The 26058-nt window shown below is 41.6% G+C and overlaps 1 protein-coding gene across 2 annotated transcripts in view; it reads right to left on the reverse strand.

The window, feature by feature from the left end:
* Nucleotides 1-24624, reverse strand: part of RAD51 (RAD51 recombinase) — a 47913-nt gene extending 23289 nt beyond the window's left edge. The window contains exons 1-3 of one of the 2 annotated variants that reach the window (XM_021082812.1): nt 24538-24624; nt 12434-12536; nt 9714-9851 (exon numbers count right to left, since the gene is read on the reverse strand). In XM_021082812.1, the coding sequence (XP_020938471.1) occupies nt 9714-9851; nt 12434-12520 (225 nt within the window). In that variant the 5' untranslated portion in view covers nt 12521-12536; nt 24538-24624. 2 annotated transcript variants of the gene reach the window in all.

A 26058-nucleotide genomic window follows, 5' to 3' on the forward strand; every position in this document is an offset into this window, starting at 1 on the left:
TATTAAAGTTTAGTTGATTTACAATGTGTTGTCAAGTTCTGTTGTTCAGCAAAGTGACCCAATCACATACATTTCTCTGTCCTGTACATTAGGGTCCCATTGCCTATCCATTCCAAAATAAGAGTTGGCATCCAAAAAAGCCCCCAAATGCTCATCTATCCCACTCCCTCCCCTTTCCCCCTGGGTAACTCCATGTCTGCTCTCCTTGGCCATGATCTGTTTTGTTTTGTTTTTTAAGATAGGATCATCTGTTCCATATTTTAGATTCCACAAATAAGTGACATCATATGGTATTTGTCTTTTTCCTGGCTTACTTCACTTAGTATGAGAGCCTCTAGTTCCATCCATGTTGCTGCAAATGGCATTAGTTTGTTCTTTTTTGTGGCTGAGTAGTATTCCATTGTATATATGTACCACATCTTCTTAATCCATTCATCTAGGTTGTTTCCATGTCTTGGCAATTGTGAATAGTGAGTGCTGCCATGAACACGGGGATGCATGCATCTTATTCAGTGAAAGCTTTTCCAGATATATGCCCAGCAGTGGGATTGTTGGATCATATGGTAGTTCTATATTTAGTTTCCCGAGGTACCTCCATGCTGTTTTCCATAGTGGTTGTAACAATTTACATTCCCACCAACAGTGGAGGAGGATACCTTTTTCTCCACACCCTCTCCAGTATTTGTTATTTGTTGACTTGTTAATGATGGCCATTCTGACCAGTATGAGGTGAAACCTCATTTTAGTTTTGATTTACATTTATCTAATAATTAGTGATATTGAGCATTTTTTTCATATGCCTGTAGGCCATCCGTACGTCTTTAGAGAAATGTCTATTTAGGCCTTCTGCCCACTTCTCAAGTGGATTGTTTGTCTTTTTGTTGAGTTGTATGAGTTGTTTGTATATTTTGGAGATTAGGCCCTTGTCTGTTGCATCACTGCAAAGATTTTCTCCCATTCTGTGAGTTGTCTTTTCGTTTTTTAGTGGTTTCCTTTGCTGTGCAAAATCTTTTGAGTTTGATTAGGTCCCAATGGTTTGTGTCTTTACTGTCATTATTCTAGGAAGTGGATCAAACAAGATGTTTCTGCGATTTAAGTCAGAGTTCTGCCTATGTTCTCCTCTAGGAGTTTTATATATCCGGCCTTACATCTGGGTCTTTGATCCATTTTGAGTTTATTCTTTTTTTGTTTTTTTTTTGCTTTTTAGGGCTGCACTCGAGGCATATGGAGGTTCCCAGGCAAGGTGTCAAATTGGAGATGTAGCTGCTGGCCTACACCAAAGCCACAGCAATGTCAGATACAAGCCACATCTGTGACCTATACCACAGCTCATGGCAATGCCAGATCGTTAACCTATTGATCGAGGCCAGGAATGGAACCCACAACCTCATGGTTCCTAGTTGGATTCATTTCCCTGCACCATGATGGGAACTCCATTTTGAGTTTTTTGTATATGGTGTTAGTGTTCTACTTTCATTCTTTTACATGTAGCTTTCCAGTTTTCCCAGCACCATTTATTGAAGAGACTATCTTTCTTCCACCGAATGTTCTGTCCTCCTTTGTCATAGATTAGTTGACCATAGGTACTTGGGCTGATTTCTGGGCTTTCTATCCTGTTCCGTTGGTCTCTATTTGTTTTTGTGCTAGTACCATATTGTTTTGATGACTGTAGATTTGTGGTACTGTCTAAAGTCAGGAGGCTTGATTCCTCCATTTTTTTTTTCTCAATATTGCTTTGGCTATTCAGGGTCTCTTATGTTTCCACACAAATTTTAAAATATTGTGTTCTGGTTCTATGAAGAATGTCTTTGGTAATTTGATAAGGATTGCACTGAATCTGTAAGTTGCCTTAGGTAATATAGTCATTTTGACAATATTGATTCTTCTAATCCAAAAGCATGGTATATCTTTCCATCTGTTTGTGTCATCTTTATTTTATCAACGTTTTATAGTTTTTCAGAGGACAGGTCTTTTGTCTCTTTAGATAGGTTTATTCCTAGGTATTTTATTCTATTTGATGCGATTGTAAATGGAATGGTTTCTCTGATTTCTCTTTCTGACCTTCCATTATTAGAATATAGAAATGCGGAATTCCCGTCGTGGCGCAGTGGTTAACAAATCCAACTAGGAACCATGAGGTTGTGGGTTCGATCCCTGCCCTTGCTCAGTGGGTTAAGGATCCAGCGTTGCCGTGAGCTGTGGTGTAGGTTGCAGACGCGGCTTGGATCCTGCGTTGCTGTGGCTCTGGCGTAGGCCGGTGGCTACAGCTCCAATTAGACCCCTAGCCTGGGAACCTCCATATGTAGCGGGAGCGGCCCAAAGAAATAGCAAAAAGACAAAAAAAAAAATAAATAAATAAAAAAAAAGAATATAGAAATGCACTTGATTTCTGTGGATTTATTTTGTAGCCTACAACTTTGCCAAATTCATTGATAAGGTCTAACAGTTTCCTGGTGCTGTCTTTTTTTTTAGGGCTGCACCCGCAGCATACGGAATTTTCCAGGCTAGGGGTCAAATTGGAGCTGTAGCTGCAGGCCTATGACACAGCCACAGCAATGCAGGATCCAAGCCGTGTCTGTAAGCTACACCGCAGCTCACGGCAACACCAGATCCATAACCCTATGAGCAAGGCCAGGGATCAAACCTGCCTCCTCATGGATGCTAGTCCAATTCGTTAACTGCTGAGCCATAACAGAAATTCCTAGTGCTATCTTTAGGGTCTTCTAAGTATAGTAACATATCATCTGCAGTGATAGTTTTACTTCTTTTCCAACTTGTATTCCTTTTATTTCTTTTTCTTCTCTGATTGCTGTGGCTAGGACTTCCAAAACTATGTTGAATAATAGTGGTGAAAGTGGACATCCTTTCTTGTTCCTCATTTTAGTGAAGTGTTTTCAATTTTTCGCCACTGAGAATGATGTTAGCTGTGGGTTTTTCATATACGGTTTTTATTATGTTGAGGTAGGCTCCTTCTATCCCCCCCTCACACTCCGTATTTCCAATTAAGTTACCATTTCAACAAACATTTATTTATTTGAGTAACCCAATATATGACAGCTTTGTACTGCCATGGACATCGATATCATTAAGAGTTTAAATTAATAATTACTTATGATTTTTGAGCTCTGACTGAATTAGCAATTTTTTATTTATTTATTTTTTTAGGGCTGCAGGTGTGCCATAAGGAAGTTCCCTAACTAGGGGTTGAATTGGAACTGCAGCTGCCAGCCTACACCACAGCCACTCACAGGATCCAAACTGCATCTGTGACCTAAACCACAGCTTATGGCAACGCCAGAGCCTTAACCCTGAGCGGGGCCAGGGATTGAACCCACATCCTCATGGATACTAATTGGGTTTGTTTCTGCTGAGCCACAACAGGAACCCCTGACTGAATTAGTATTATAGAATGCTACTAAATAAATAGCCCTGACAGTGCTTAAAAAATCAAAGCTCTTAGTATAATATCCAAGAAAACAATTTACTGAGTTGTGTATATATTGATGTATGAGGCATTAAATAAGTACACACAAATCTCAGACACTGTCCAACTGACTAATTTATGTGGCAGAACTACATGCACTTAAGTTGTAGGATGCATTTTTTTTCAAGATTCATTAGCCTTTGAAGATTATTTTTCAGAGACAATTCCTGTGAAGCTATAACAGTAGTCAATGTAAACTATAAAAACATAATTTTATAAATACTATATAAAACTTAAAGAGTAAAGCTAATCAAACTATGCAACCACATACAAGCATACTTCGTTTTACTGTTCTTTGCTTTATTGTGTTTCACAGTATTGCATTTTCACAAGTTGAAGTTTTGTGGCAACCTTGCACTTTTCCAACAGCGTCTGCTCATTTCATATCTGTGTCACATCCTGGTAATTCTCACAATATTTCGAATTTTTTCATTATTATTCCATTTGTTATGGTGATCTGTGGTCAGTGGACTTTGATGTTACTACTGTAATTGTTTTCAGGTACCACAAAGCACACCCATATAAAACCCTGAACTTACTTGATAAAACATTGTGTGTGTTCTGACTGCTCCAAAAACTGGCTATTCCCCCATCTCTCTCCCTCTCCTCAGGCTTCTCTGTTTCTGAGACAATACTGAAATTAGGCAAATCAATAACCCTACAGTAGCCTCTAAGTGTTCAGTGAAAGGCAGAGTCACATCTTTCACTTTAAATCAAAAGCTAAAAATGATTAAGTGGAGTTCCTGTCGTGGCGCAGTGGTTAACGAATCTGACTAGGAACCATGAGGTTGCGGGTTCAGTCCCTGCCCTTGCTCAGTGGGTTAAGGATCCGGCGTTGCCATGAGCTGTGGTGTAGGTTGCAGACGCAGCTCGGATCCCACGTTACTGTGGCTCTGGCGTAGGCCGGTGGCTACAGCTCCGATTAGACCCTTAGCCTGGGAACTTCCATATGCCACGGGAGCGGCCCAAGAAATGGCAAAAAGACAAAAAAAAAAAAAAAGATTAAGCTAAGTGAGAAAGGCATGTCAAAAGCTGAAATAGGCCAAAAGCTAGGCTTTCTTGTGCCAAACAATTAGTCAAGTTGTGTAAGCAAAGGGAAAAGTTTTTAAAGGAAATTAAAAGTGTTGCTCCAGTGAACACATGAATGGTAAGAAAGCCAAATGGCCTTATTGCTGATATGGAGAAAGTCTCAGTGGTTTGAATAGAGGATCAAATCAGCCACAACAATTCCCTTAAGCCAAAGCCTAATCAGTAGGAAACTGCAGAATAAAAGTGTGAAGCTAGCAGAGGTTGGTTCATGAGGTTTAAGAAACTAGGTCCACAACATAAAAGTGCAAGTAGTTCCCTGCTGGTCTAGTGGTTAGTATTCAGCAGCTTCACCACTGCAGCCTGGGTTCAATCCTTGGCCTAGGAACTAAGATCCCACATCGAGCCACTGCACAGCATGGCAAAACAAACAAAACAAAAAACTCCCACAACTACAAAAAACCATAAAAGTGCAATGTGAGCTGATATAGAAGCTATAGCAAGTTATCCTAAACAGCATATTTTCAATGTAGACAAAACAGTCTTATATTAGAAGATGCCCTCTAGGACTTTCCTATCTACAGAGAAGTTGATGTCTAGCTTCAAAGTTTCAAAGGAGAGGTTGACTCTTTTTATGGGCTAATAGAGCTCGTGACTTTAAGTTGAAGTTAATGTTAATTTACCATTCTGAAAATCCTAGGGCCCTTAAGAATTATGCTATATCTATTCTTCCTGTGTTTTATAAAAGCACCAATGAAGTCTGGATGACAGCACATCTGTTTACGACAGTTTACTGAATATTTTAAACCCACTGAATCCACTGTTAAGACTTACTACTTAATTCTTCAAATTCTACTTTTTTTTGGTCTTTTTGCCTTTCCTAGGGCTGCTCCTGCAGCATATGGAGGTTGCCAGGCTAGGGGTCAAATCGGAGCTGTAGCCACCAGCCTTCGCCAGAGCCACAGCAACGCGGGATCCGAGCCGTGTCTGCGACCTACACCAAAGTTCATGGTAATGCCGGATCCTTAACCCACTAAGCAAAGCCAGGGAGCAAACCCACAACCTCATGGTTCCTAGTCGGATTCAGTAACGACTGCACCACGACGGGAACTCCTCTACTTTTTTTTAAGACCTACTATTTAGAAAGAGATTTGGAGTTCCTATTGTGGCTCAGCTAGTTAAGAACCTGACATAGTCTCTGTGAGGATGCGCATTTGATCCCTGGCCTTGCTCAGTGGATTAAGGATCCAGTGTTGCCACAAGCTGTGGCATAGGCTGCAGATGTGGCTCGGATCTGGCATTGCTATGGCTGTGGTGTAGACTGGCAGCTACAGCTCAGATTCAATCCCTAGCCCAGGGAACTTCCATATGCCATAGGTGCAGCCATAAAAAGAAAAAGAGATTCCTTTCAAAATATTTCTGCTTGTTGACAATGCACCTAGTCACCCAAGAGCTGTGATAGAGATATACAATGATGTACAATGAGTAGGAAAGTATTTACCATTCTAGATATCATTAAGAACAATTGTCGGAGTTCTTGCTGTGGTGAAATAGGTTAATGATCCAGCTTGTCTCTGTGGAAGTGCTAGTTTGATTCCCAGCCTGGAGCAGTGAGTTAAGTATCTGATACTGCTTCAGCTGTGGTGTAGGTCCCAGTTCCAGCTCAGATTTGATCCCTGGCCCAGGAACTTCCATATGCTGCAGAATGGCAAAAAAGAGAAAAAAGAAAGAAAAAAAAGAACATTCATGATTCATGGGAAGAGATCAAAATATCATTAACAGCAGTCTGGAAGAAGTTGATTCCCACCCTCACAGATGACTCTGATGGGTGCAAGACTTCAGTGGAGGAAGTACAGATCAGATGTAATGTCATGATAAAACTTTCATGGATGAGGACTGTCTTCTAATAAGCAAAGAGTAGCTCCTTAAAATGGAATCTACTCCTGGTGAAGATGCTATGAAGACTGGTAAAATGACAACAAAAGATTTAGAATATGACAAAAACTTAGTTGATAAGGCAGTGGCAGGATTTGGGAGGACTGACTCCATCTTTGAAAAAATTTCTACTGTGGGTAAAATGCTATCAAACAGCACTGCATATTACAGAGAAATTGTTCATGAAAGGATATAAGTCAATCGATATAGCAAACTGCATTGTTGTCTTATTTTAAGATATAGCCATAGCCACTCCAACCTTCAGAAACCACCACCCTGATCAGTTAGCAGCCATCAACATTGGAGTGAGACCCTCACCAGGAAAAAGACCATGACTTGCTGAAGGCTAAATGATGCTTAACATTTTTAAAAATTTTTATTCTGGGAGTTCCCATCGTGGCACAGTGGTTAATGAATCCGACTAGGAACCATGAGGTTGAGGGTTCGGTCCCTGCCCTTGCTCAGCGGGTTAACGATCCGGCGTTGCCGTGAGCTGTGGTGTAGGTTGCAGACGTGGCTCAGATCCCGTGTTGCTGTGGCTCTGGCGTAGGCTGGTGGCTCCAGCTCCGATTCGACCCCTAGCCTGGGAACCTCCATATGCTACAGGAGCGGCCCAACAAATAGCAAAAAAAGACAAAAAAAAAAAAAATTTATTCTTATGGCTATAACCATAGGAAATGGAAGTTCCCAGGCTGCTGGCAATGTCCGATCCTTTAACCCACTGCACTGGGTCATGGATCAAACCTTCACCTATGCAGCAACCCATGCCACTACAGTTGGATGCCTAACCCACTAAGCCACAGTGGGAACTCTATGTACACTACTTTTTGTTTTTGCTTTTTAATCTTTCGTCTTTTTAGGGCTGCACCCATGGCATATGAAGGTTCCCCAGCTAGGTGTTGAATCAGAGCTATAGCTGCTGGCCTACACTATAGCCAGAGCAACGCAGGATCTGAGCCAAATTTGTGACCGATACCACAGCTCACGGCAATGCCAGATTCTTAACCCACTAAACAAGGCCAGGGATCCAACCCGGGTTCTCATGGATACCAGTTGGGTTCGTTAACCAGAAACACAACAGGAATTCCTGAACACTGTTTTTTAAAACATAATGCTATTGCATACTTAACAGACTACAACATAGTATAAAAATAACCTTTATATGCACTGGGAAACCAAAAAACTCTGACTCACTTTATTGCAATATTCAATTTATTGTGGTGATCTGGAACCAAACCCACAATTATCTCTAAGCATGCCTGTAGGAGTTCTCTTGTGGCACAGCAGGTTAACTAGCCGTCACTGTTACTTCAACAGCCAGGGTTGCTGCTATGGCAAGAGTTTGGTCTCTGGCCCAGGAGCTTCTATATGCCATAGATTTGGGGAGGGGGGAAAGCCCGTAAATACCAAAGGCTAAGTGCATAAAATTAAATGTAATCATGAGGTATTATGAGTAACAAAGGAGTATATGAAACAAGAAAAATTAATAAAAGCTGTAAGACATTAGAGGGAAATGATAAAGGATCACAGTATAGCAGGATGAAAATAACTGGATTCTAGTCTTAGTTCTATCACTAAGATAGAAGTATTGTGCCTAAGTTTCCTCATCTGTAAGAAAGAGATAATACCGGCCTTACTTATTTTTTTCAGCATCGGTATGAAGCCCAAGTGAGAATACCATGTTTACGAAATGGATGGGATTTCAAAGTTAAAGTGCTAAATAATATAAAAGATTATTAATAACTCATTTACATTAAGCCAGTAAAATCACTTTTATGTCATTTATTAAGGTTAATAAAACTAAACATATGACTTGTAATCATATATACATATATGATTTTTTTTTTTTTGGACCGCGCTCACGGCATATGTAAATTCCCAGGCTAGGGATCGAATGGGAGCTACAGCTGCTGGCCTATGCCACAGCTACAGCAACGTGGGATCTGAGCCTTGTCTGCAACCTACACTGCAGCTGACAGCAATGCCAGATCCCCATCCCACTGAGCGAAGCAAAGGATTGAATCCACATCCTCATGGTTACTAGTGGGATTGGTTTCCGCTATGCCACAATGGGAACTCCCATATTTTATTTTTATTATTAAAGAATCTCGCTTATAACTAGCTGACTAACAGATTATACATGCTGAAAGGCTAGTCATGTTAACTAGACTAGAAACAATAGTAATTTTTTTTTTTTGTCTTTTTGCCATTTCTTGGGCCGCTCCTGCAGCATATGGAGGTTCCCAGGCTAGGGGTCGAATCGGAGCTGGAGCCACCAGCCTACGCCAGAGCCACAGCAACGCGGAATCCGAGCCACGTCTGCAACCTACACCACAGCTCACGGCAACGCCGGATCGTTAACCCACTGAGCAAGGGCAGGGACCGAACCCTCAACCTCATGGTTCCTAGTCGGATTCATTAACCACTGAGCCACAACGGTAACTCCTAGAAACAACAGTAATATTTTAATGTATTTATCCCCAGTGTGTGTGGTATACACTGTATTTGTGTAATTGTATTTACACAATTTTTAAAAACAAAAACATATATGTGCACAAACATATTTCATTAACCTGCTTTCTTCTGTCTTTTTTTTTTTTTTTTTTTTTTGTTGTTGTTGTTGTTGTTGTTGTTGTTGCTATCTCTTGGGCCGCTCCTGTGGCATATGGAGGTTCCCAGGCTAGGGGTTGAATCGGAGCTGTAGCCACCGGCCTATGCCAGAGCCACAGCAACGCAGGATCCAAGCCGCGTCTGCAAACTACACCACAGCTCACGGCAACGCCGGATCGTTAACCCACTGAGCAAGGGCAGGGACCGAACCTGCAACCTCATGGTTCCTAGTCGGATTCGCCAACCACTGCGCCACGACGGGAACTCCCATTAACCTGCTTTCTTCTATCAGGAACATTTTTCCTATGTCAGTGAATATTCTTAAAAAATTTTTTTGTGGCTGCATACTAACGAGTATATTTCTAAGGCATGAGATCATATTATCCAGAAACACACATACCACTTACTGCTGGCAGGAGTGCAAACTGGTAGTCAATGTGGCAGTATTTATGCCATACTCAATGATTCCGCAATTCCTTAGAAAATATCTCAATTTATGTGAAGAGGCACATACAAAGACAATTAACACGGTCACCTCTGTAAAGACGAAGACGATGACAGAAGGAGGGAGAGAAAGAGGACAACTGCTGCCTTTCACTGTACACCCTTTTGCACTATTTCCACTACTGCCTCACTTGGTCACATAAGCCGTACTCACCAGAATTTTATCAGCTTTGGCTTCACTAATCCCCTTAATATTTATTAGCTCCTTCTTTGGTGCATAGGCAACAGCCTCCACGGTGTGGAATCCAGCTTCTTCCAATTTTTTGACATCATTGGCATTTATGCCACATTGCTGCAAGTGAACAAAACCATGGATAAATTTAAGCTTCGGTATGCTTATCCATCTGATATGGATATTGTCCCTACATACTTGATAGAGCTGTTTTAGGTGGGGTTTAAAATTTGTTTGTCTTTTTAGAGCTGGTTTTTTTTTGGTTGTTTTTCTTTTTGTCTTTTTAGGGCCACACCTATGGCATATGGAGGGTTCCAGATTAGGGGTAGAATCAGAGCTATAGCCACTGGCCTATACCACAGTCACAGCAACGCCAGATGCGAGCTGCATCTGTGACCTACACCACAGCTCACAGCAACGCTGGATCCTTAACCCACCAAGCAAGGCCAGGGATCGAACCTGCGTACTCATGGATACTAGTCAGATTCGCCTCCGCTGTGCCACAATGGGAACTCCAACAGAGCTGTTTTAGTAACTGTGAAATTATATGCAAAAGCTGTGAAAAGTATGTCCTACATATGAGGTATTATCAACCTTTTCATCATCAAAACCAGTAAACTAGCACAATGTATATTAGAATGGACTCCTACCATGAATTGGATTAAACCTGTAACTTTCGACCTTTTACAACTGGGACTCTAAATGAGCTTTGAGATCCTGAGCCCTAAAAGGCCATTTCAAGCCAGTGTTCCTCAATGTTTTCTACATAAAACAATATGTTTTACACTAAGCTGGGATAAACAGATAAGACTGCCCCAGAGCTAAAGGGAGTACTATCTTAGCATGTCAGTACCTTCTTGGGAGCACAAAGACTGGAAAGCTCTGCTTTAACAACTGATATTAATAATGGGGAAAACTACTCTTGGTCAGGGATTTACAGACCACTTCTCAAAAACAAACCATCCAGGGGTTCGTGTTGTGGCTCAGTGGTTAGTGAATCCGACTAGGAACCATAAGGTTGTGGGTTCGATCCCTGGCCTCGCTTAGTGGGTTAAGGATCTGGCATTGCTGTGAGCTGTGGTGTAGGTCGCAGACGAGGCTTGGATCCTCTGTTGCTGTGGCTGTGGTGTAGGCTGGCAGCTAAAGCTCCAATTAGACCCCTGGCCTGGGAACCTCCATATGCCATGGGTGCAGCCCTAGAAAAGAACGGGAAAAAAAAAAAAAAAAAAAAAAAAAAACCACATTCAAAGGCATCTCTTTCTTCCTATACACAAAGTCAGGGAGTTCCCATCATGGCTCAGGGATAGGGATAGCGAACCCGACTAGTATCCATGAGGATGCATGTACAATCCCTGGCCTCACTCAGTGGGTTAAGGATTCAGCATTGCTGTGAGCTGAGGTGCAGGCCAACGGCTACAGCTCTGGTTCGACCCCTGCCTGGGAACTTCCATATGCCATGGATGTGGCCTTAAAAAAAAAAAAAAAAAAAAAAAGGAGTTCCCGTCGTGGCACAGTGGTTAACGAATCTGACTAGGAACCATGAGGTTGCGGGTTCGGTCCCTACCCTTGCTCAGAGGGTTAAGGATCCAGCATTGCCGTGAGCTGTGGTGTAGGTTGCAGACGCAGCTCGGATCCTGCGTTGCTGTGGCTCTGGCGTAGGCCGGGGGCTACAGCTCCGATTTGACCCCTAGTCTGGGAACCTCCATATGCTGTGGAAGCGGCCCAAAGAAATAGCAAAAAGACAAAAAAAAAAAAAAATAAAATAAAATAATTAAAAAAAAAAAAGACAAAGTCAGTTTTGGTTTTATTAGCCACCAAAGCCATGATTTATGGGAGAGAATGAGTAAGGGGGGATGTGTGTATATTAGGGGGTCAGGGAAGGTTTGAGAGAGAAGAGAGAATAGTCGCTGCCCATAGAAACCAGGTCTGTTGTTAATATTTAAGCAATATTCAATACACAGGTATTGTGCTCACGAAACCAAGTTATGACTCTGAACTCTCCAACATTTATCAGCAACTTGTTTAAGTAACCTATAGAGTCTTCAAGTTTAGCTGGGGACGGGAGGGACATGCATAAAGAGATAAAAGAATAAAGGCTTTCTCAGCATTCTCTCCTACTTTTTTCAGCCCAAGTCAGTTGCACTCACCATGGGGGTCTCTGTACAATGCAATGGGCAGAAACAGTGAAAGGCCCAGCTCTGGTGCTTGATGTTCTTCTGAAGAGTCTTGAATTGAAGCTTGGCTCTTACACTTTAACACCAACCCCTTCTCCGGGCCTATGACAGCTGTCTTTCTAGTTACTTCAGCACAGATCCAGGTCAATGGAGAGACACTGTTCCTCTCCCCTAATGCATCGCTGGCCTAGGTCATTGTAATTTCCTGGACAGTAATTTCATACTTAAGACAAAGAGCAGAGACTCTACCATGGGATCCTAGGGCTCCTTAGTTTCTAACAATCCAGCTCTAAGAAAGAACAATGATAAAGTAGGAGAATTCTTGACAAAAGAAAAGATCTAGCCAGACATGTTCAGCAATTGACTTAAGCCTTTCCACAGAACACTTGAGAATCCTCCTGAAAATTCTAATTTGAGTCTTGACCTTAGGTAGTAAACCAGTGGTGTATGTAAAGGTTGTGACTTTTCCAAATGGTAGAACAGTCTCATCCAGCATTGTAATTCCAAAATAAACAACAAAGCACATACCTCTAATCGTGAAATAGGCTGTGGGCCAAAGCTCTCCTCTTCCACCGAAGTATCTGCATTTGATTCAAGCTGCATCTGCACAGCCATTACTCAGTGTTCAATACTGAAAAATATAGATAGCCATGAGGACAAATTCTAGAGAAAGCAGAGGTGCTAACATAGTTTTATAATAAATGCCTTGAAGAATTGCTTGCTAGGCTTTTGGTTTAATCACTGCCATGAGTTCATGGCAGTAAAAACAAATCTGTCACAGGTTTTCCCCTCCATCTAGACAGGTGTTATCAGAAAGACATTAGGAAGAGCCAGGACTATTCTGCTTCTTAAACATGAACAGCTTAATGAGATCAACTATGTCAAAGGATCAGAAGAGACTACTACAAGCAACTATATGCCAATAAAACGGACAACCTAGAAGAAATGGACAAATTCTTTGAAAAGTACAATCTTCTAAGACTCAATCAAGACAAAATAGAAAAGATGAACAGACCAATCACAAGTACTGAAATTGAAACTGTGATTAACAAACTTCCAACAAACAAAAGTCCAGGACCAGACGACTTCACAGACGAATTCTATCAAACATTTAGACAAGAGCTGACACCTATCTTTCTGAAACTATTACAAAAAATTGCAGAGGAAGGAACACTCCCAAACTCATTCTATGGGGCCACCATCACCCTGATACCAATACCAGACAAAGATACCACAGAAAAAGAAAATTATAGGCGAATTTCACAGATGAACATAGATGCAAAAATCCTCAACAAAATACTAGCAAACCAAATCCAACAATATATTAAAAGGACTGTACATCATGATCAAGTGAGATTTATCCCAGAGATGCTAAGATTCTTCAATATCTGCAAATCAATCAGTGTGATATACCACATTAACAAACTGAAGAATAAAAACCATAAGATCCTCTCAATAGATGCAGAAAAAGCCTTTGACAAAATCCAATACCCATTCCTGATAAAAAACCCTTCAAAAAGTGGGCATAGAGGGAACTTACCTCAACATAATAAAGGTCATATATGACAGACCCACAGATAACATCATTCTCAATGGTGAAAACCTGAAAGAATTCCCACTAAGATCAGGAACAAGACAAGGATGTCCACTCTTGCCACTACTATTCAACATAGTTTTGGAAGTCCTAGCCAGACAAAAAAAAAGAAATAAAAGGAATTCAAATTGAAAGGGAAGAAGTAAAACTATCACTGTTTACAGATGACATGATACTATACCTAGAAAATTCTAAAGATGCTACCAGAAAACTGTTAGAGCTCATCAATGAATTTGGCAAAATCGCAGGATACACAATTAATACACAGAAATCGACTGCATTTCTATATACTAACTATGAAAGATCTGAAAGAGAAATTAGGGAAACAATCCCATTTACCATTGCATCAAAAAGAATAAAATACCCAGAAATAAACCTACCCAAAGAGACAAAAGACCTGTACTCTGAAAACTATAAGATGCTGATGAAAGAAATCAAGATGACACAAACAGATGGAAAGACATACTATGCTCATGGATTAGAAGGATCAATATTATCAAAATGACTATACTACCCAAGGCAATCTACAGATTCAATGCGATCCCTATCAAATTATCAGTGGCATTTTTCACAGAAATAGAACAAAACATTTTAAAGTTTGTTTGGAAGGACGAAAGACCCAGAACAGCCAAAGCCATCCTGAGAAAGAAAAATGGAGCTGAAGGAATCAGGCTCCCAGACTTCAGACTACACTATAAAGCTACAGTCATCAAAACCATATGATTCTGGCACAAAAACAGAAATATAGATCAGTGGAACAGGACAGAAAAAGAAAGCCCAGAATTAAACCCACCCATCTAGAGTCAGCTATTCTATGACAGAGGAGGCAAGAATACACAATGGAGTAAAGACAGCCCCTTCAATAAGTGGTGCTGGGAAAACAGAACAGCCACATGTAAAGAATGAACTTAGAACACTTCCTAAGACTATATGAAAAAGTAAACTTAAAGCAGATTAAGGACCTAAAGATAAGACCAGATACCATAAAACTCTTAAGAGGAAAACATAGGCCAAACATTCTCAGACATAAACCACAGCACTATCTTCTCAGATCCACCTCCTACAGTAATGACAATAAAAACAAAAATAAACAAATGGGACTGAATTAAACTTAAAAGTTTCTGCACAGCAAAGGAAACCTTAAACAAAACAAAAAGACAATCCATAAAATGGGAGAAAATATTTGCAACTGAAGCAACTGACAAGGGATTAATCTCCAAAATTTATAAACACCTTCTGCAGCTCAATACCAAAAAAAAAAAAAAAAAAAAAAAAAAAACCAGCAAAAAACCTGGCAGAAGATCTAAACAGACAATTCTCCAAAGATGACACACGGATGGCCAAAAAACACAAGAAAAGTTGTTCAACATCACTCATTATTAGAGAAATGCACATCAGAATCACTGAGGTACCACTTTACACCAGCCAGAATGGCCATCATCAAAAAGTTTACAAACAATAAATGCTGGAGAGGGTGTGGAGAAAAGGGAACCCTAGTACACTGTTGGTGGGACTGTAAATTGGTGCAACCACTATGCAAAACAGGATGGAGATTCCTCGGAAAACTAAAAATAGAACTACCATTTGATCCAGCAATCCCACTCCTGGGCATCTATACAGAGAAAACCATGACTTGAAAAGATACATGTACTCCAGTGTTTATTGCAGCACTCTATGCAATAGCCAAGACATGGAAATAGCCTAAATGTCTATCGACAGAGGAGTGGATCAAGAAGATGTGGTACATATATACAGTGGAGTATTACTCAGCTATTAAAAGAACTAACAGCATTTGCAGTAACGTGGGTAGACCTAGACATTATCATGCTAAGTGAAGTCAGTCAGACAGTGAGACACCAACCTCATATGCTATCACTTACATGTGGAATCTAAAAAAAGGACACAATAAATTTCTTTGCAGAACAGACACTGACTCACACAGACTTTGAAAAACTTACGGTTTCCAAAGGAGAGGTTGGGAGGTAGTGGGGATGGGCTGGGGGTTTGGGGTGGAAATGCTATAAAATTGGGTTGTGATGATCGTTGTACAGCTATACGTATTACAATTCATTGAGTAATAAAAAATAAACTAAAAAAAAAAAAGACATTAGGTAGAGCCAAGACTATTCTGCTTCTTAAAGGACAGCTTAATGAGATCACCTATGCCCCCTGTTCTCCTGTTTCATATTCCTTAAAGATAGAGACCAAGAATTATTTATGTATATATACCCTAGGATACATTATAAACATCAGGTGCTTGGTAAACTGGTAAATGAATGCAGACTTTCCACCACTCTTTTTTTTTTGGTCTTTTTGCCATTTCTTGGGCTGCTCCCTCGGCGTGTGGAGGTTCCCAGGCTAGGTGTCTAATTGGAGCTGTAGCCAGCCGGCCTATGCCACAGCCACAGCAATGCAGGATCTGAGCCACATCTGCGACCTACACCACAACTCATAGCAACGCCAGATCGTTAACCCACTGAGCAAGGGAAGGGATAGAACCTGCAACTTCATGGTTCCTATTCTGACTCTTTAACCACTGTGCCATGATGGAAACTCCTCTTTTTTTTTTTAAATGGCCATACCCACAGCATATGAAAGTTCCCAGGCCAGGGACTGAATCCAAGCCACAGCGTTACCAACACCAGATCCTTTAAACCACAGCACCAAGCTGGGGATCACACCCCACAGTGACCCTAGCTGCTACAGGTTCTTCACCTACTGTATCACAGTTGGAACTCCTCAAGACACTACTCTGAAAAAAAAATTTTGAGGTAGTTCCTATGGTGGCTGAGTAGTAATGAACCTGACTAGCATACCACATTAACGAAAGCAAAGTCAGAGTTCCCTTTGTGGCTCAGCAGAAACAAATCTGACTAGGAATCATGAGGTTGTGGGTTCAATCCCTAGCCTTGCTCAGTGGGTTAAGGATCCTGTGTTGCTGTGAGCTGTGGTATAGTTAGCAGACGTGGCTTGGATCTGGTGTTGCTGTGCTGTAGGCTGGCAGCTACAACTCCAATTCGACCCCTAGCCTGCGAACTTCCATATACTGTGGGTTTGGCCCTAAAACTAAACAAAACAAGAATGAACTATTACAAAAGGAACATGAAAATACAATACCTTTTAAAATCTCACCCCCCAAAACTAAATACCTAGGAATAAACCTGACCAAGGAGGTAAAATACTTATATGCTGAGAACTATAAAACATTAATTAAGAAAATTAAAAAGGACTCAAAGAGGAGTTCCCGTCGTGGCTCAGTGGTTAACAAATCCAACTAGGAACCATGAGGTTGTGGGTTCGATCCCTGCCCTTGCTCAGTGGGTTAAGGATCCTGTGTTGCTGTAAGCTGTGGTATAGGTTGCAGACGTGGCTCAGATCCCATGTTGCTGTGGCTCTGGTATAGACTGGCGGCTACAGCTCCGATTAGATCCCCAGCCTGGGAACCTCCACATGCTGCGGGAGAAGCCCTAGAAATGGCAAAAAGACAAAAAAAAAAAAAAAAAAAGACTCAAAGAAATGGAAAGTTATCCCATGCTCCTGGATTAAAGGAATTAACATCATTAAAATGGCCATACTACCCAAAGAAATCTACAGATTCAAATTACCCCTGACATTTTTCACAAACTAGATGATCAAAAAATTTATATGGAAACATAAAAGACCCAGAATTGCCAAAGGAACCCTAAAGAACAAAAACCAAGCAGGAGGCATAACTCTCCCAGACTTCAAACAATATTACAAAGCCACAGTAATCAAAGCAGTGTGGTACTGGTACCAAAAAAGACAGACCAATGCAACAGAACAGAGAACCCAGAAATAAACCCAGACACCTATGGTCAATTAATCTTCAACAAAGGAGGCAAGAATATAAAATGGGAAGAAGACAGTCCTTCAGCAAGTAGTACTGGGAAAACTGGACAGCTGCATATCAATCAATGAAACCAGAACACATCCTCACATCATGCACAAAAGTAAACTCAAAATACCTTAAAGAACCCACACACCTACAACCAACTAATCTATGACAAAAGAGGCAAGAATATACAATGGAGAAAAGACAGCTTGTTCAGTAAGTGGTGCTGGGAAAACTGGACAGTCACATGGAAAAGAATGAAATTAGAACACTCCCTAACACCATACACAAAAATAAACTCAAAGTGGATTAAAGACCTAGATATAAGACCAAACACTATAAAACTCTTAGAGGAAAACATAGGCCAAACACTCTCTGACATAAACAACAGTAAACATCTTCTCAGATCCACCTCTTAATGACAGTAAAAACAAAAATAAACAAATGGGACCTAATCAAACTGAAATGTTTCTGCACAGCAAAGGAAACCCTAAACAAAATGAAAAGACAACCTACAGAATGGGAGAAAATATTTGCAACTGAAGCAACTGACAAGGGATTAACCTTCAAAATTTATAAACACCTTCTGCAGCTCAATACCAGAAAAACAAACAACCCCATCAAAAAACCTGGCAGAAGATCTAAACAGACAATTCTCCAAAGATGACACACAGATGGCCAAAAAACACATGAAAAGGTGTTCAACATCACTCATTATTAGAGAAATGCACATCAAAATCACTATGAGGTACTACCACCTTACACCAGCGAGAATGCCCATCATCAAAAAGTCTACAGACAATAAGTGCTGGAGAGGGTGTGGAGAAAAAGGAACCCTAGTACACTGTTGGTGGGACTGTAAATTGGTGCAACCACTGTGAAAACAGGATGGAGATTCCTCAGAAAGCTAAAAATAGAACTACCATTCGATCCAGCGATCCCACTCCGGGGCATCTATACAGAGAAAACCATGACTCGCAAAGACACAGGTACTCTTGATGTTTATCGCAGCACTACTTTGAATAGCCAAGACATGGAAACAACCTAAATGTCCATCAACAGAGGAGTGGATCAAGAAGATGTAGTACATATACACAATGGAACATTACTCAGCCATTAAAAGGAATGAAATAGCAGCATTTTTAGCAACATGGATGGACCTAGAAATTATCATGCTAAGTGAAGTCAGTCAGACATGAGACACCAACATCAAATGCTCTCACTAACATGTGGAATCTGAAAAAAGGACAGAATGAACTTCTTTGCAGAACAGATACTGACTCACAGACTTTGAAAAACCTATGGTTTCCAAAGGAGACAGTTTGGGGGATGGGGGGATGCACTGGGGTTGTGAGATGGAAATCCTATAAAATTGGATTGTGATGATCATTGTACAACTACAAATATAATAAATTCATTGAGTAATAAAAAAAAAAAAGCTTAAAGATTTAAACATAAGACAAGACACCATCAAACTCCTAGAAGAGAACATAGGCAAAACATTCTCTGACATCAACCATACAAATGTTTTCTTAGGTCTTCTCTGACATCAACCATACAAATGTTTTCTTAAGTCTTCTCTGACATCAACCATACAAATGTTTTCTTAGGTTGGTCCCCCAAAGCAACAGAAATAAAAACAAAAATAGGAGTTCCTGTCGTGGCGCAGTGGTTAACGAATCCGACTAGGAACCATGAGGTTGCGGGTTCAGTCCCTGCCCTTGCTCAGTGGGTTAACGATCCGGCGTTGCCGTGAGCTGTGGTGTAGGTTGCAGACGCGGCTCAGATCCCGCGTTGCTGTGGCTCTGGCCTAGGCCGGCGGCTACAGCTCCGATTGGACCCCTAGCCTGGGAACCTCCATATGCTGCGGGAGCGGCCCAAAGAAATAGCAAAAAGACAAAAATAAATAAATAAATAAACCAATGGGACCTAATCAAACTTACAACCTTTTGCACAGCAAAGGAAACCACAAAAAAACAAAACAAAACTGGGAGTTCCCTTCATGGGTCAGCGGAAACGAATCCAACTAGGAACCATGAGGCTGCGGGTTTGATCCCTGGCCTCGCTCAGTGGGTTAAGGATCCAGCATTGCTGTGGCCAGCAGCTACAGCTTGGATTAGACCCCTAGCCTGGGAACCTCCATATGCTGCCAGTGCAGCACTAAAAAGACAAAAGACAAAAACAAAACAAAACCCAAACAGACAACCTAGAGAATGGGAGAAAATAGTTGCAAACCATGCAATTGACAAGGGCCTAATCTCCAAAATATACAAGCAACTCAGACAACTCAAAAGTAAAACAAAGAAACAAACAAAAAAAAGAAACATGAAAAAAAAAAAAACGGGATAGAAAAATGGGCAGAAAACATGAATAGATATTTCTCCAAAGAAGACACATGGATGGTCAACAGGCACATGAAAAAATACTCAACATCACTAATTATTAGAGAAACGCAAATCAAAACTACAATGAGGTACCACCTCACACTAGCCAGAATGGCCATCATTGGCAAGTCTACAAATAACAAAAGCTGGAGAGGGTGTGGAGAAAAGGGAACCCTCCTACACTGTTGGTGGGAAAGTAAACTGGTACAACCACTACCTAAAACAGCATGGAGGTACCTGAGAAAACTAAATATAGAACTACCATATGATCCAACAATCCCACTGCTGGGCATATATCTGGACAAAGCTTTCATTCAAAAACATACATGCATCCCTATGTTCACTGCAGCACTATTTGCAATATCCTAGACATGGAAACAACCTAAATGTTCAACAACAGATGAATGATTAAGAAGATGTGGTACATGTACACACAATGGAATACTACTCAGCCATAAAAAAGAACAAAATAATGCCATTTGTAGCAACATGATTGGAACTAGAGACTCTCAAACTAACTGAAGTAAGTCAGAAAGAGAAAGACAAATACCATATGATATCACTAATATCTGGAACCGAGTATATGGCACAAATGAACCCATCCACAGAAAAGAAACAAACTCATGGTCATGGAGAATAGATTTGTGGTTGCAAAGGGGGAGGGGAAGGAGTGGAAATGGACTGGGAGTTTGGGGTTTGTAGATGCAAACTATTTCATTTGGAGTGGATAAGCAATGAGATCCTGCTGTACAGCACCAGGAACTATATCTAATCACTTGTGATGGAACATGATGGAGGATAATGTGAAAGAAAGACTATATATATATATATGTATAACTAGGTCACTTTGCTATAGAGCAAAATTGACAGAACATTCTAAATTAACAATTTAAAACTTTTTTAAAAATAAACAAATTGCTTCAGTTCCATTGTTTCCTTCCAGCAAACAGGGTTTGAGGTTGATGGAACAGGAGTGAAATGAAGGTATAGGTTAATTGCCATAAGCTTCCATTCCTGATAGAGAAACAATGGATTGAAATGAGAGAAGTACTTCCCATCTTAGACAAGGATCATAGCTTGTAGTCACACATTTTGCTTCTAATAGACATGGATGAAATTTATTTATATATTTAGTCTTTTTAGGGCCACACTTGCAGCATATGAAGTCCTCAAGCCAGCGGTCAAATCGGAGCTGTAGCCACTGGCCTACACCATAGCCACAGCAACGCTAGATCCAAGCCACAACTGCAACCTACATCACAGCTCACAGCAACGCCAGATCCTTAACCCACTGAGAGGGGCCAGGGATCAAACTCACATCCTCATGGATACTAGTCAGGTTCATTACCGCTGAGCCACGACAGGAACTCTGAAATTTTTTTTTAAATATTTATTTTTTAACTCAATGAATTTTATTACATTTATAGTTGTACAACAATCATCACAATCCAAATTTTTTTTCTTTTTAGGGCCACACCTGAGGCTAATGCAAATTCCCAGGCTAGGGACTGAATCTGAGCTGCAGCTGCCAGTCAACACAACACCCACAGCAAGGTGGGTTCCAAGCTGCATCTTCAACCTAAACCACATTTTGTGGCAACACCAGGTCCTTAACCCACTGAGGGAGTCCAGGGATCAAACATCCTCACAGATACTATGTTGGGTTCTTAAGCCACTGAGCTACAACAGGAACTCCCAGACATGAATGAAAATGAAAGATCACTAGTTTAATCAATTCTAGACCTCATTGAATGCACAAATGAGTAAGTAATATGCAGGTATCCTACTCATTTTGAAATATTCCATAAGTGTAAGGGGTATACGAAAAGTCAGATTAATATGATAAGAGTTAAGATTGCTCAGTTTGAAAAGAACGGAGAACAAAAAAATGTTAAATATCTTCTTGAGGTATTGTAAAAGCAAACAAGTATTGATGTCCACAAGAATAAATGGACTCAAATCACACCACAACAAGCTGGACAATTTAACAATAGGATAAATTTAACTCAAAAGAAAACAGACAAGAGTTCCTGCTGTGGCATAACAGGTTAAGGACCTGGAGTTGCCACAGCTGTGGCACAGGACACAGCTGTGCCTGGGATTCAATCCATAGCCCAGAAACTTCCATATGCCACAGGTGCGGGAAAGAAAGAGAGAAAGAGGGAAAGAGAGAAAAAAAGAAAGAAAAGAGAAAAGGAAAATAAATCTCCATTCTTGGACTTGAAAGATGACATTTGTTCTTGAGTATTTCAAGTACAGCTCTTAGACTGAGGATTTAGCATAATGTGATCTATAATTCCAAATATCAGGATCACCTGAATGCAATTTAAATATCTCCCTTTGTAATTTATGAAAAAGGTGGCTTGAACTGCACACGTAAAGCAATAATCAAAAAGGAAAAGACTGGAAAATTAGACTATATTTAAACTTAGAACTCCTGTTCATCAAAATACACCACTGAAAGAATGAAAAATGCGAGGAGAAAATATTTACCACAAAAATAAACTGTTATACTTACCACAATTATGAATATAAAGGGCTGATAACCAGAATACATAGAGAATTCTTTCAAATCAATAAGAAAGACAACCCAGTAGAAAAATAGGCAAGAGATGTGAACAAGCACTTCATAACAGAAGATACCCCAGTGGCTAATAAACCTATCAACAAATGCTCAACTTCATTAATCAAGAAAATTAAAATTAAAACCATTATATAATAGCTAAAATTTAAAAGACTGACAATGTTAGCCAATGTGTAGGATAACTAAACACTCATTCACCGCTGGTTTAAGTGTAAATTAGACCACTTTAGAAAACTAGTATTAAATATGGAAGGTGAAAATAGACAAATGCTGGAGTTCCCATCGTGACTCACCTGTTAACAAATCCAACTAGTAACCATGAGGTTGCATGTTCGATCCCTGGCTTTGCTCAGTGGGTTAAGGATCCAGCGTTGCTGTGGCTGTGGCATAGGCTGGTGGCTACAGCTCTGATTGGTAGCCTGGGAACCTCCATATGCTGCAGAAGAGGCCCTAGAAAAGGTAAAAAGACAAAAAAAAAAAAAAAAAGAAAGAAAGAAAAGATAGACAAATGCCATGACCCAGGAATTTCACTACTCTGTGTTATTAACCAACTGCAAACCATACACGTGTGCACCAAAATGTATGTGGGAATGTTCTCCACAACCTTTCTCATAAAAGCTGAGAAGCAGAAAAAAATCCAGATATCTACCACAGGTAAAATGAGTAAGAAATACAATACAGCAACCAGAAAGAACTACTGCCAAATGCAAAGACGTATGAATCTAAAGACAAAATGTTGAGCAAAGCCAGACATGAAAATATACAGTATTACTTACATAAAACTCAAAAACAGGAGGTCCCGTCGTGGCTCAGTGGTTAACGAATCCGACTAGGAACCACGAGGTTGCAGGTTCGATTCCTGGCCTTGCTCAGTGGGTTGGGGAGGCGTTGCTGTGCCTGTGGAGTAGGCTGGCGGCTACAGCTCCGATTCGACCCCTGGCCTGTGAACCTCCATATGCCATGGGTGCAGCCCTGAAAAGACAAAAGACAGAAAAAAAACCCTCAAAAACGGAGAAATTCCCTTATGGTTTAGGAGGTTAAGGATCTGGCGTTGTCCTGCTGTTGGGCGGGTTCCATCACTGTCCTGGGGCTGTCCCTGGTGCGGCCAAAAATCAAAACCAGGCAAAATTAGTCAACGGTGTTAGCCGTCTGTCAACTAGTTAGCTCTCGGGAGAAAGGAGAGTATTAGATAAGGGGGCACAAGGGAGGCTTCCGGGGTGCTGAGAAAAATCTATTTCTGACATGAGTGGTGATTACACAGGTATATATTCGTTTTATAACGATTCATGAAGCTGTATACACTTTCGATCTGTACACTTTTCTATATTACACTTCACTTTAAAGTTTAAGGAAAAAAACAACAAACCTCGCTACAGATCATTCCCTAGGCATCACGTGAAAGGTCTCCCACATCAGACAATTCAAATATCTTTTGGGCAACTGGAGGTGGGTATTTTGTAAGCTAAACTTTGTGTTATGGAAAAGGGACTGACCAGAAATCCGGAAACCCTGGCTCTGGCTTAACAGTTGTGATTTTAAGGCTCTACACTTCTCTGGGTCTTGGCTTCCTGGCCCATGCCCAGAAAGTGGATGTTGGAAGTGAAGGCCTCTAAGTTCCTCCCAGCTCCAAAGACTAGAGTGAGCTGCTATTTTCGCCACAAAGAGCTGCCAGGGTCAGATCTGCCAGGGCACATCCCAGCTCCGCCCCGCCTTCTCCGACTTTCTCAATTGGCGCGGAGGGGCCCGCAAGCCGGCGGCGGGAGCTGGAGCCCGGGGCCTGGGTCCAGTCCGAGTCCGGCTTACCCCTAGCCAAACCCCGCGATGGGAAGGGGCCGGGTCCGCGCCTCACACTCACCTCGGCCTGCAGCGCTACCCGCTCTGGCCGGCTGAGCGTTCCGAACCTCAGTCCGCTGGACCCGCGCGCGCTCGACCCCGGACGGAGTGCAGAGCCCCTCGCAGCGTCCACCTCTCTACTCCCCTGCTCCGGCCTTCGGCACGGAATACACGAAACTTCTCAGCTCCCAGCTGCGCGTCTGAGCTCTCCTCAGACCTCGGTCTCAGGCCGCAGCGCGCGCCGAACCTGCAGCCTTCGGAAATCCCGCCAAATGCTATTGGGCAGGGTCACGTCCGCGTCAACGTAACGTCTCCCCGCCCCTCTCGGATCCGCCTTCCTCCCCTTTGGCCAACGTTCTTGAGACCCAGAGATAGGGCCCAGACCTTGCAGAAGGTTATGGATTTCCCTCTTCTTTTTCCCACAAGGACTAATTCAAAATTTGGAAGTCGCCTCCTTCTTCCTTTTACGAAACCAAGGACTACAACTCCCAAGAGGTAGTGGGTCGGCCCCAAACTACGTCTCCCAGTGTGCACTGCGGGCGGGCTCCTCAGCCCCTCTGGGAAATACGTAGGTTCTTGAGAGCTTTTCTTGATTTGTTAGGTATCTAAGCTGGGGCATTTGGCCCTTCAGATTTCTCAGAGCCCCTGACTCTCCAATTCCAGAGCCAGGCGCTCCCTGGCCCTTGTAGGTGGTGGAGCTGAGGACCCTTGAGTAGATGGATGAAACTGGAACACAGAGCTAGTGAAGGAGAAAGAGGAACACCTGAAATATTAGTCAGGCTGTGGTACTTTACTGGAGATTTGCAGAACTGCAAGGAAGGGAACATTGATTTTGAGACTATAAATCTTACCGTAGTTTGCTAGAAAGTTTATTCCGGTTTTAAAGGGTGAGCAGGGTTTTCCTGGGCGAAGAATAGGAGATGGAGTACAAGTGGATGGAGTAGTATGGGTATGGAAATTAACAACAATAGTCAAGGAATAGCATTCTCTGATGAGGGAAGAAAAGTGTCTTAAGAGATGCTGAGACTGTTAAACTACATTTAGCTCAGGCTATGAAAAGGCTTAAGACCATGATGGAGCTTTGGCTTTATTCCTTAGGTAATGGGGAAATCATTCCAGTTTTTAAGTGGACAAGTCATATGCTTAGATTTTTTTTTTTTTAATAATTGAACCAATGTTTATTGACTACCTACTAAGTGACGGACATTCTGATGTCATTGGGGTTACAATCGCAAACAAGACAATGGGAGTTCCCATTGTGCCTCAGCGGTAACGAACCCAACTAGTATCCCTGAGGACTCAGGTCAGTCTCTGGACCTGCTCAGTGGGTTAAGGATCCAGTGTTGCCCAGCAAGCTGCGGTGTAGGTCACAGGCGGCTGGGATCTAGCGCTGCTGTGGCTGTGGTGTAGGCAGCTCCAATTTGACCCCTAGCCTTGGAACTTCCCTATGCTGCTGGGCAGCCCTAAAAAACAAACAAGACAATTAGACTATACCTGCCTTAATGGGACTGACATTTCAGAGGATACAATCACCTTGCAAGGAAATGCACACTTTCCTTTTTCTTCCCTTCTCTTTGCAAGTTCAGTCCAGCTCGAATTTCAAGTTCATCTCCAAGGCTGCTTCCTGATCTGACCCCTAACCTGGGAACTTCCATATGCCGCCCATGCAGCCGTAAAAAGAAAAACAAACAAACAAAAAAACTGAAAAGGAGTGTTTTCTGACTTAATAATTCTATTTTCAGTATGCTGACTTTGCTTGCCCAGCATCCATTACCCCCCCCACCCCCACCCTTTCTGGTAGGTAAACACTGAATTCCATCCTGTGCCTCAGGCTCAGTTGCTGTGGATCAGGTGGTGCTCCATTCGGGCTCCAGAAGTGCTGCAGAGCACAGTGAATGCTCCTAG

This window comes from Sus scrofa, chromosome 1 (assembly GCF_000003025.6).
Source record: "Sus scrofa isolate TJ Tabasco breed Duroc chromosome 1, Sscrofa11.1, whole genome shotgun sequence".
NCBI lineage: Eukaryota > Metazoa > Chordata > Mammalia > Artiodactyla > Suidae > Sus > Sus scrofa.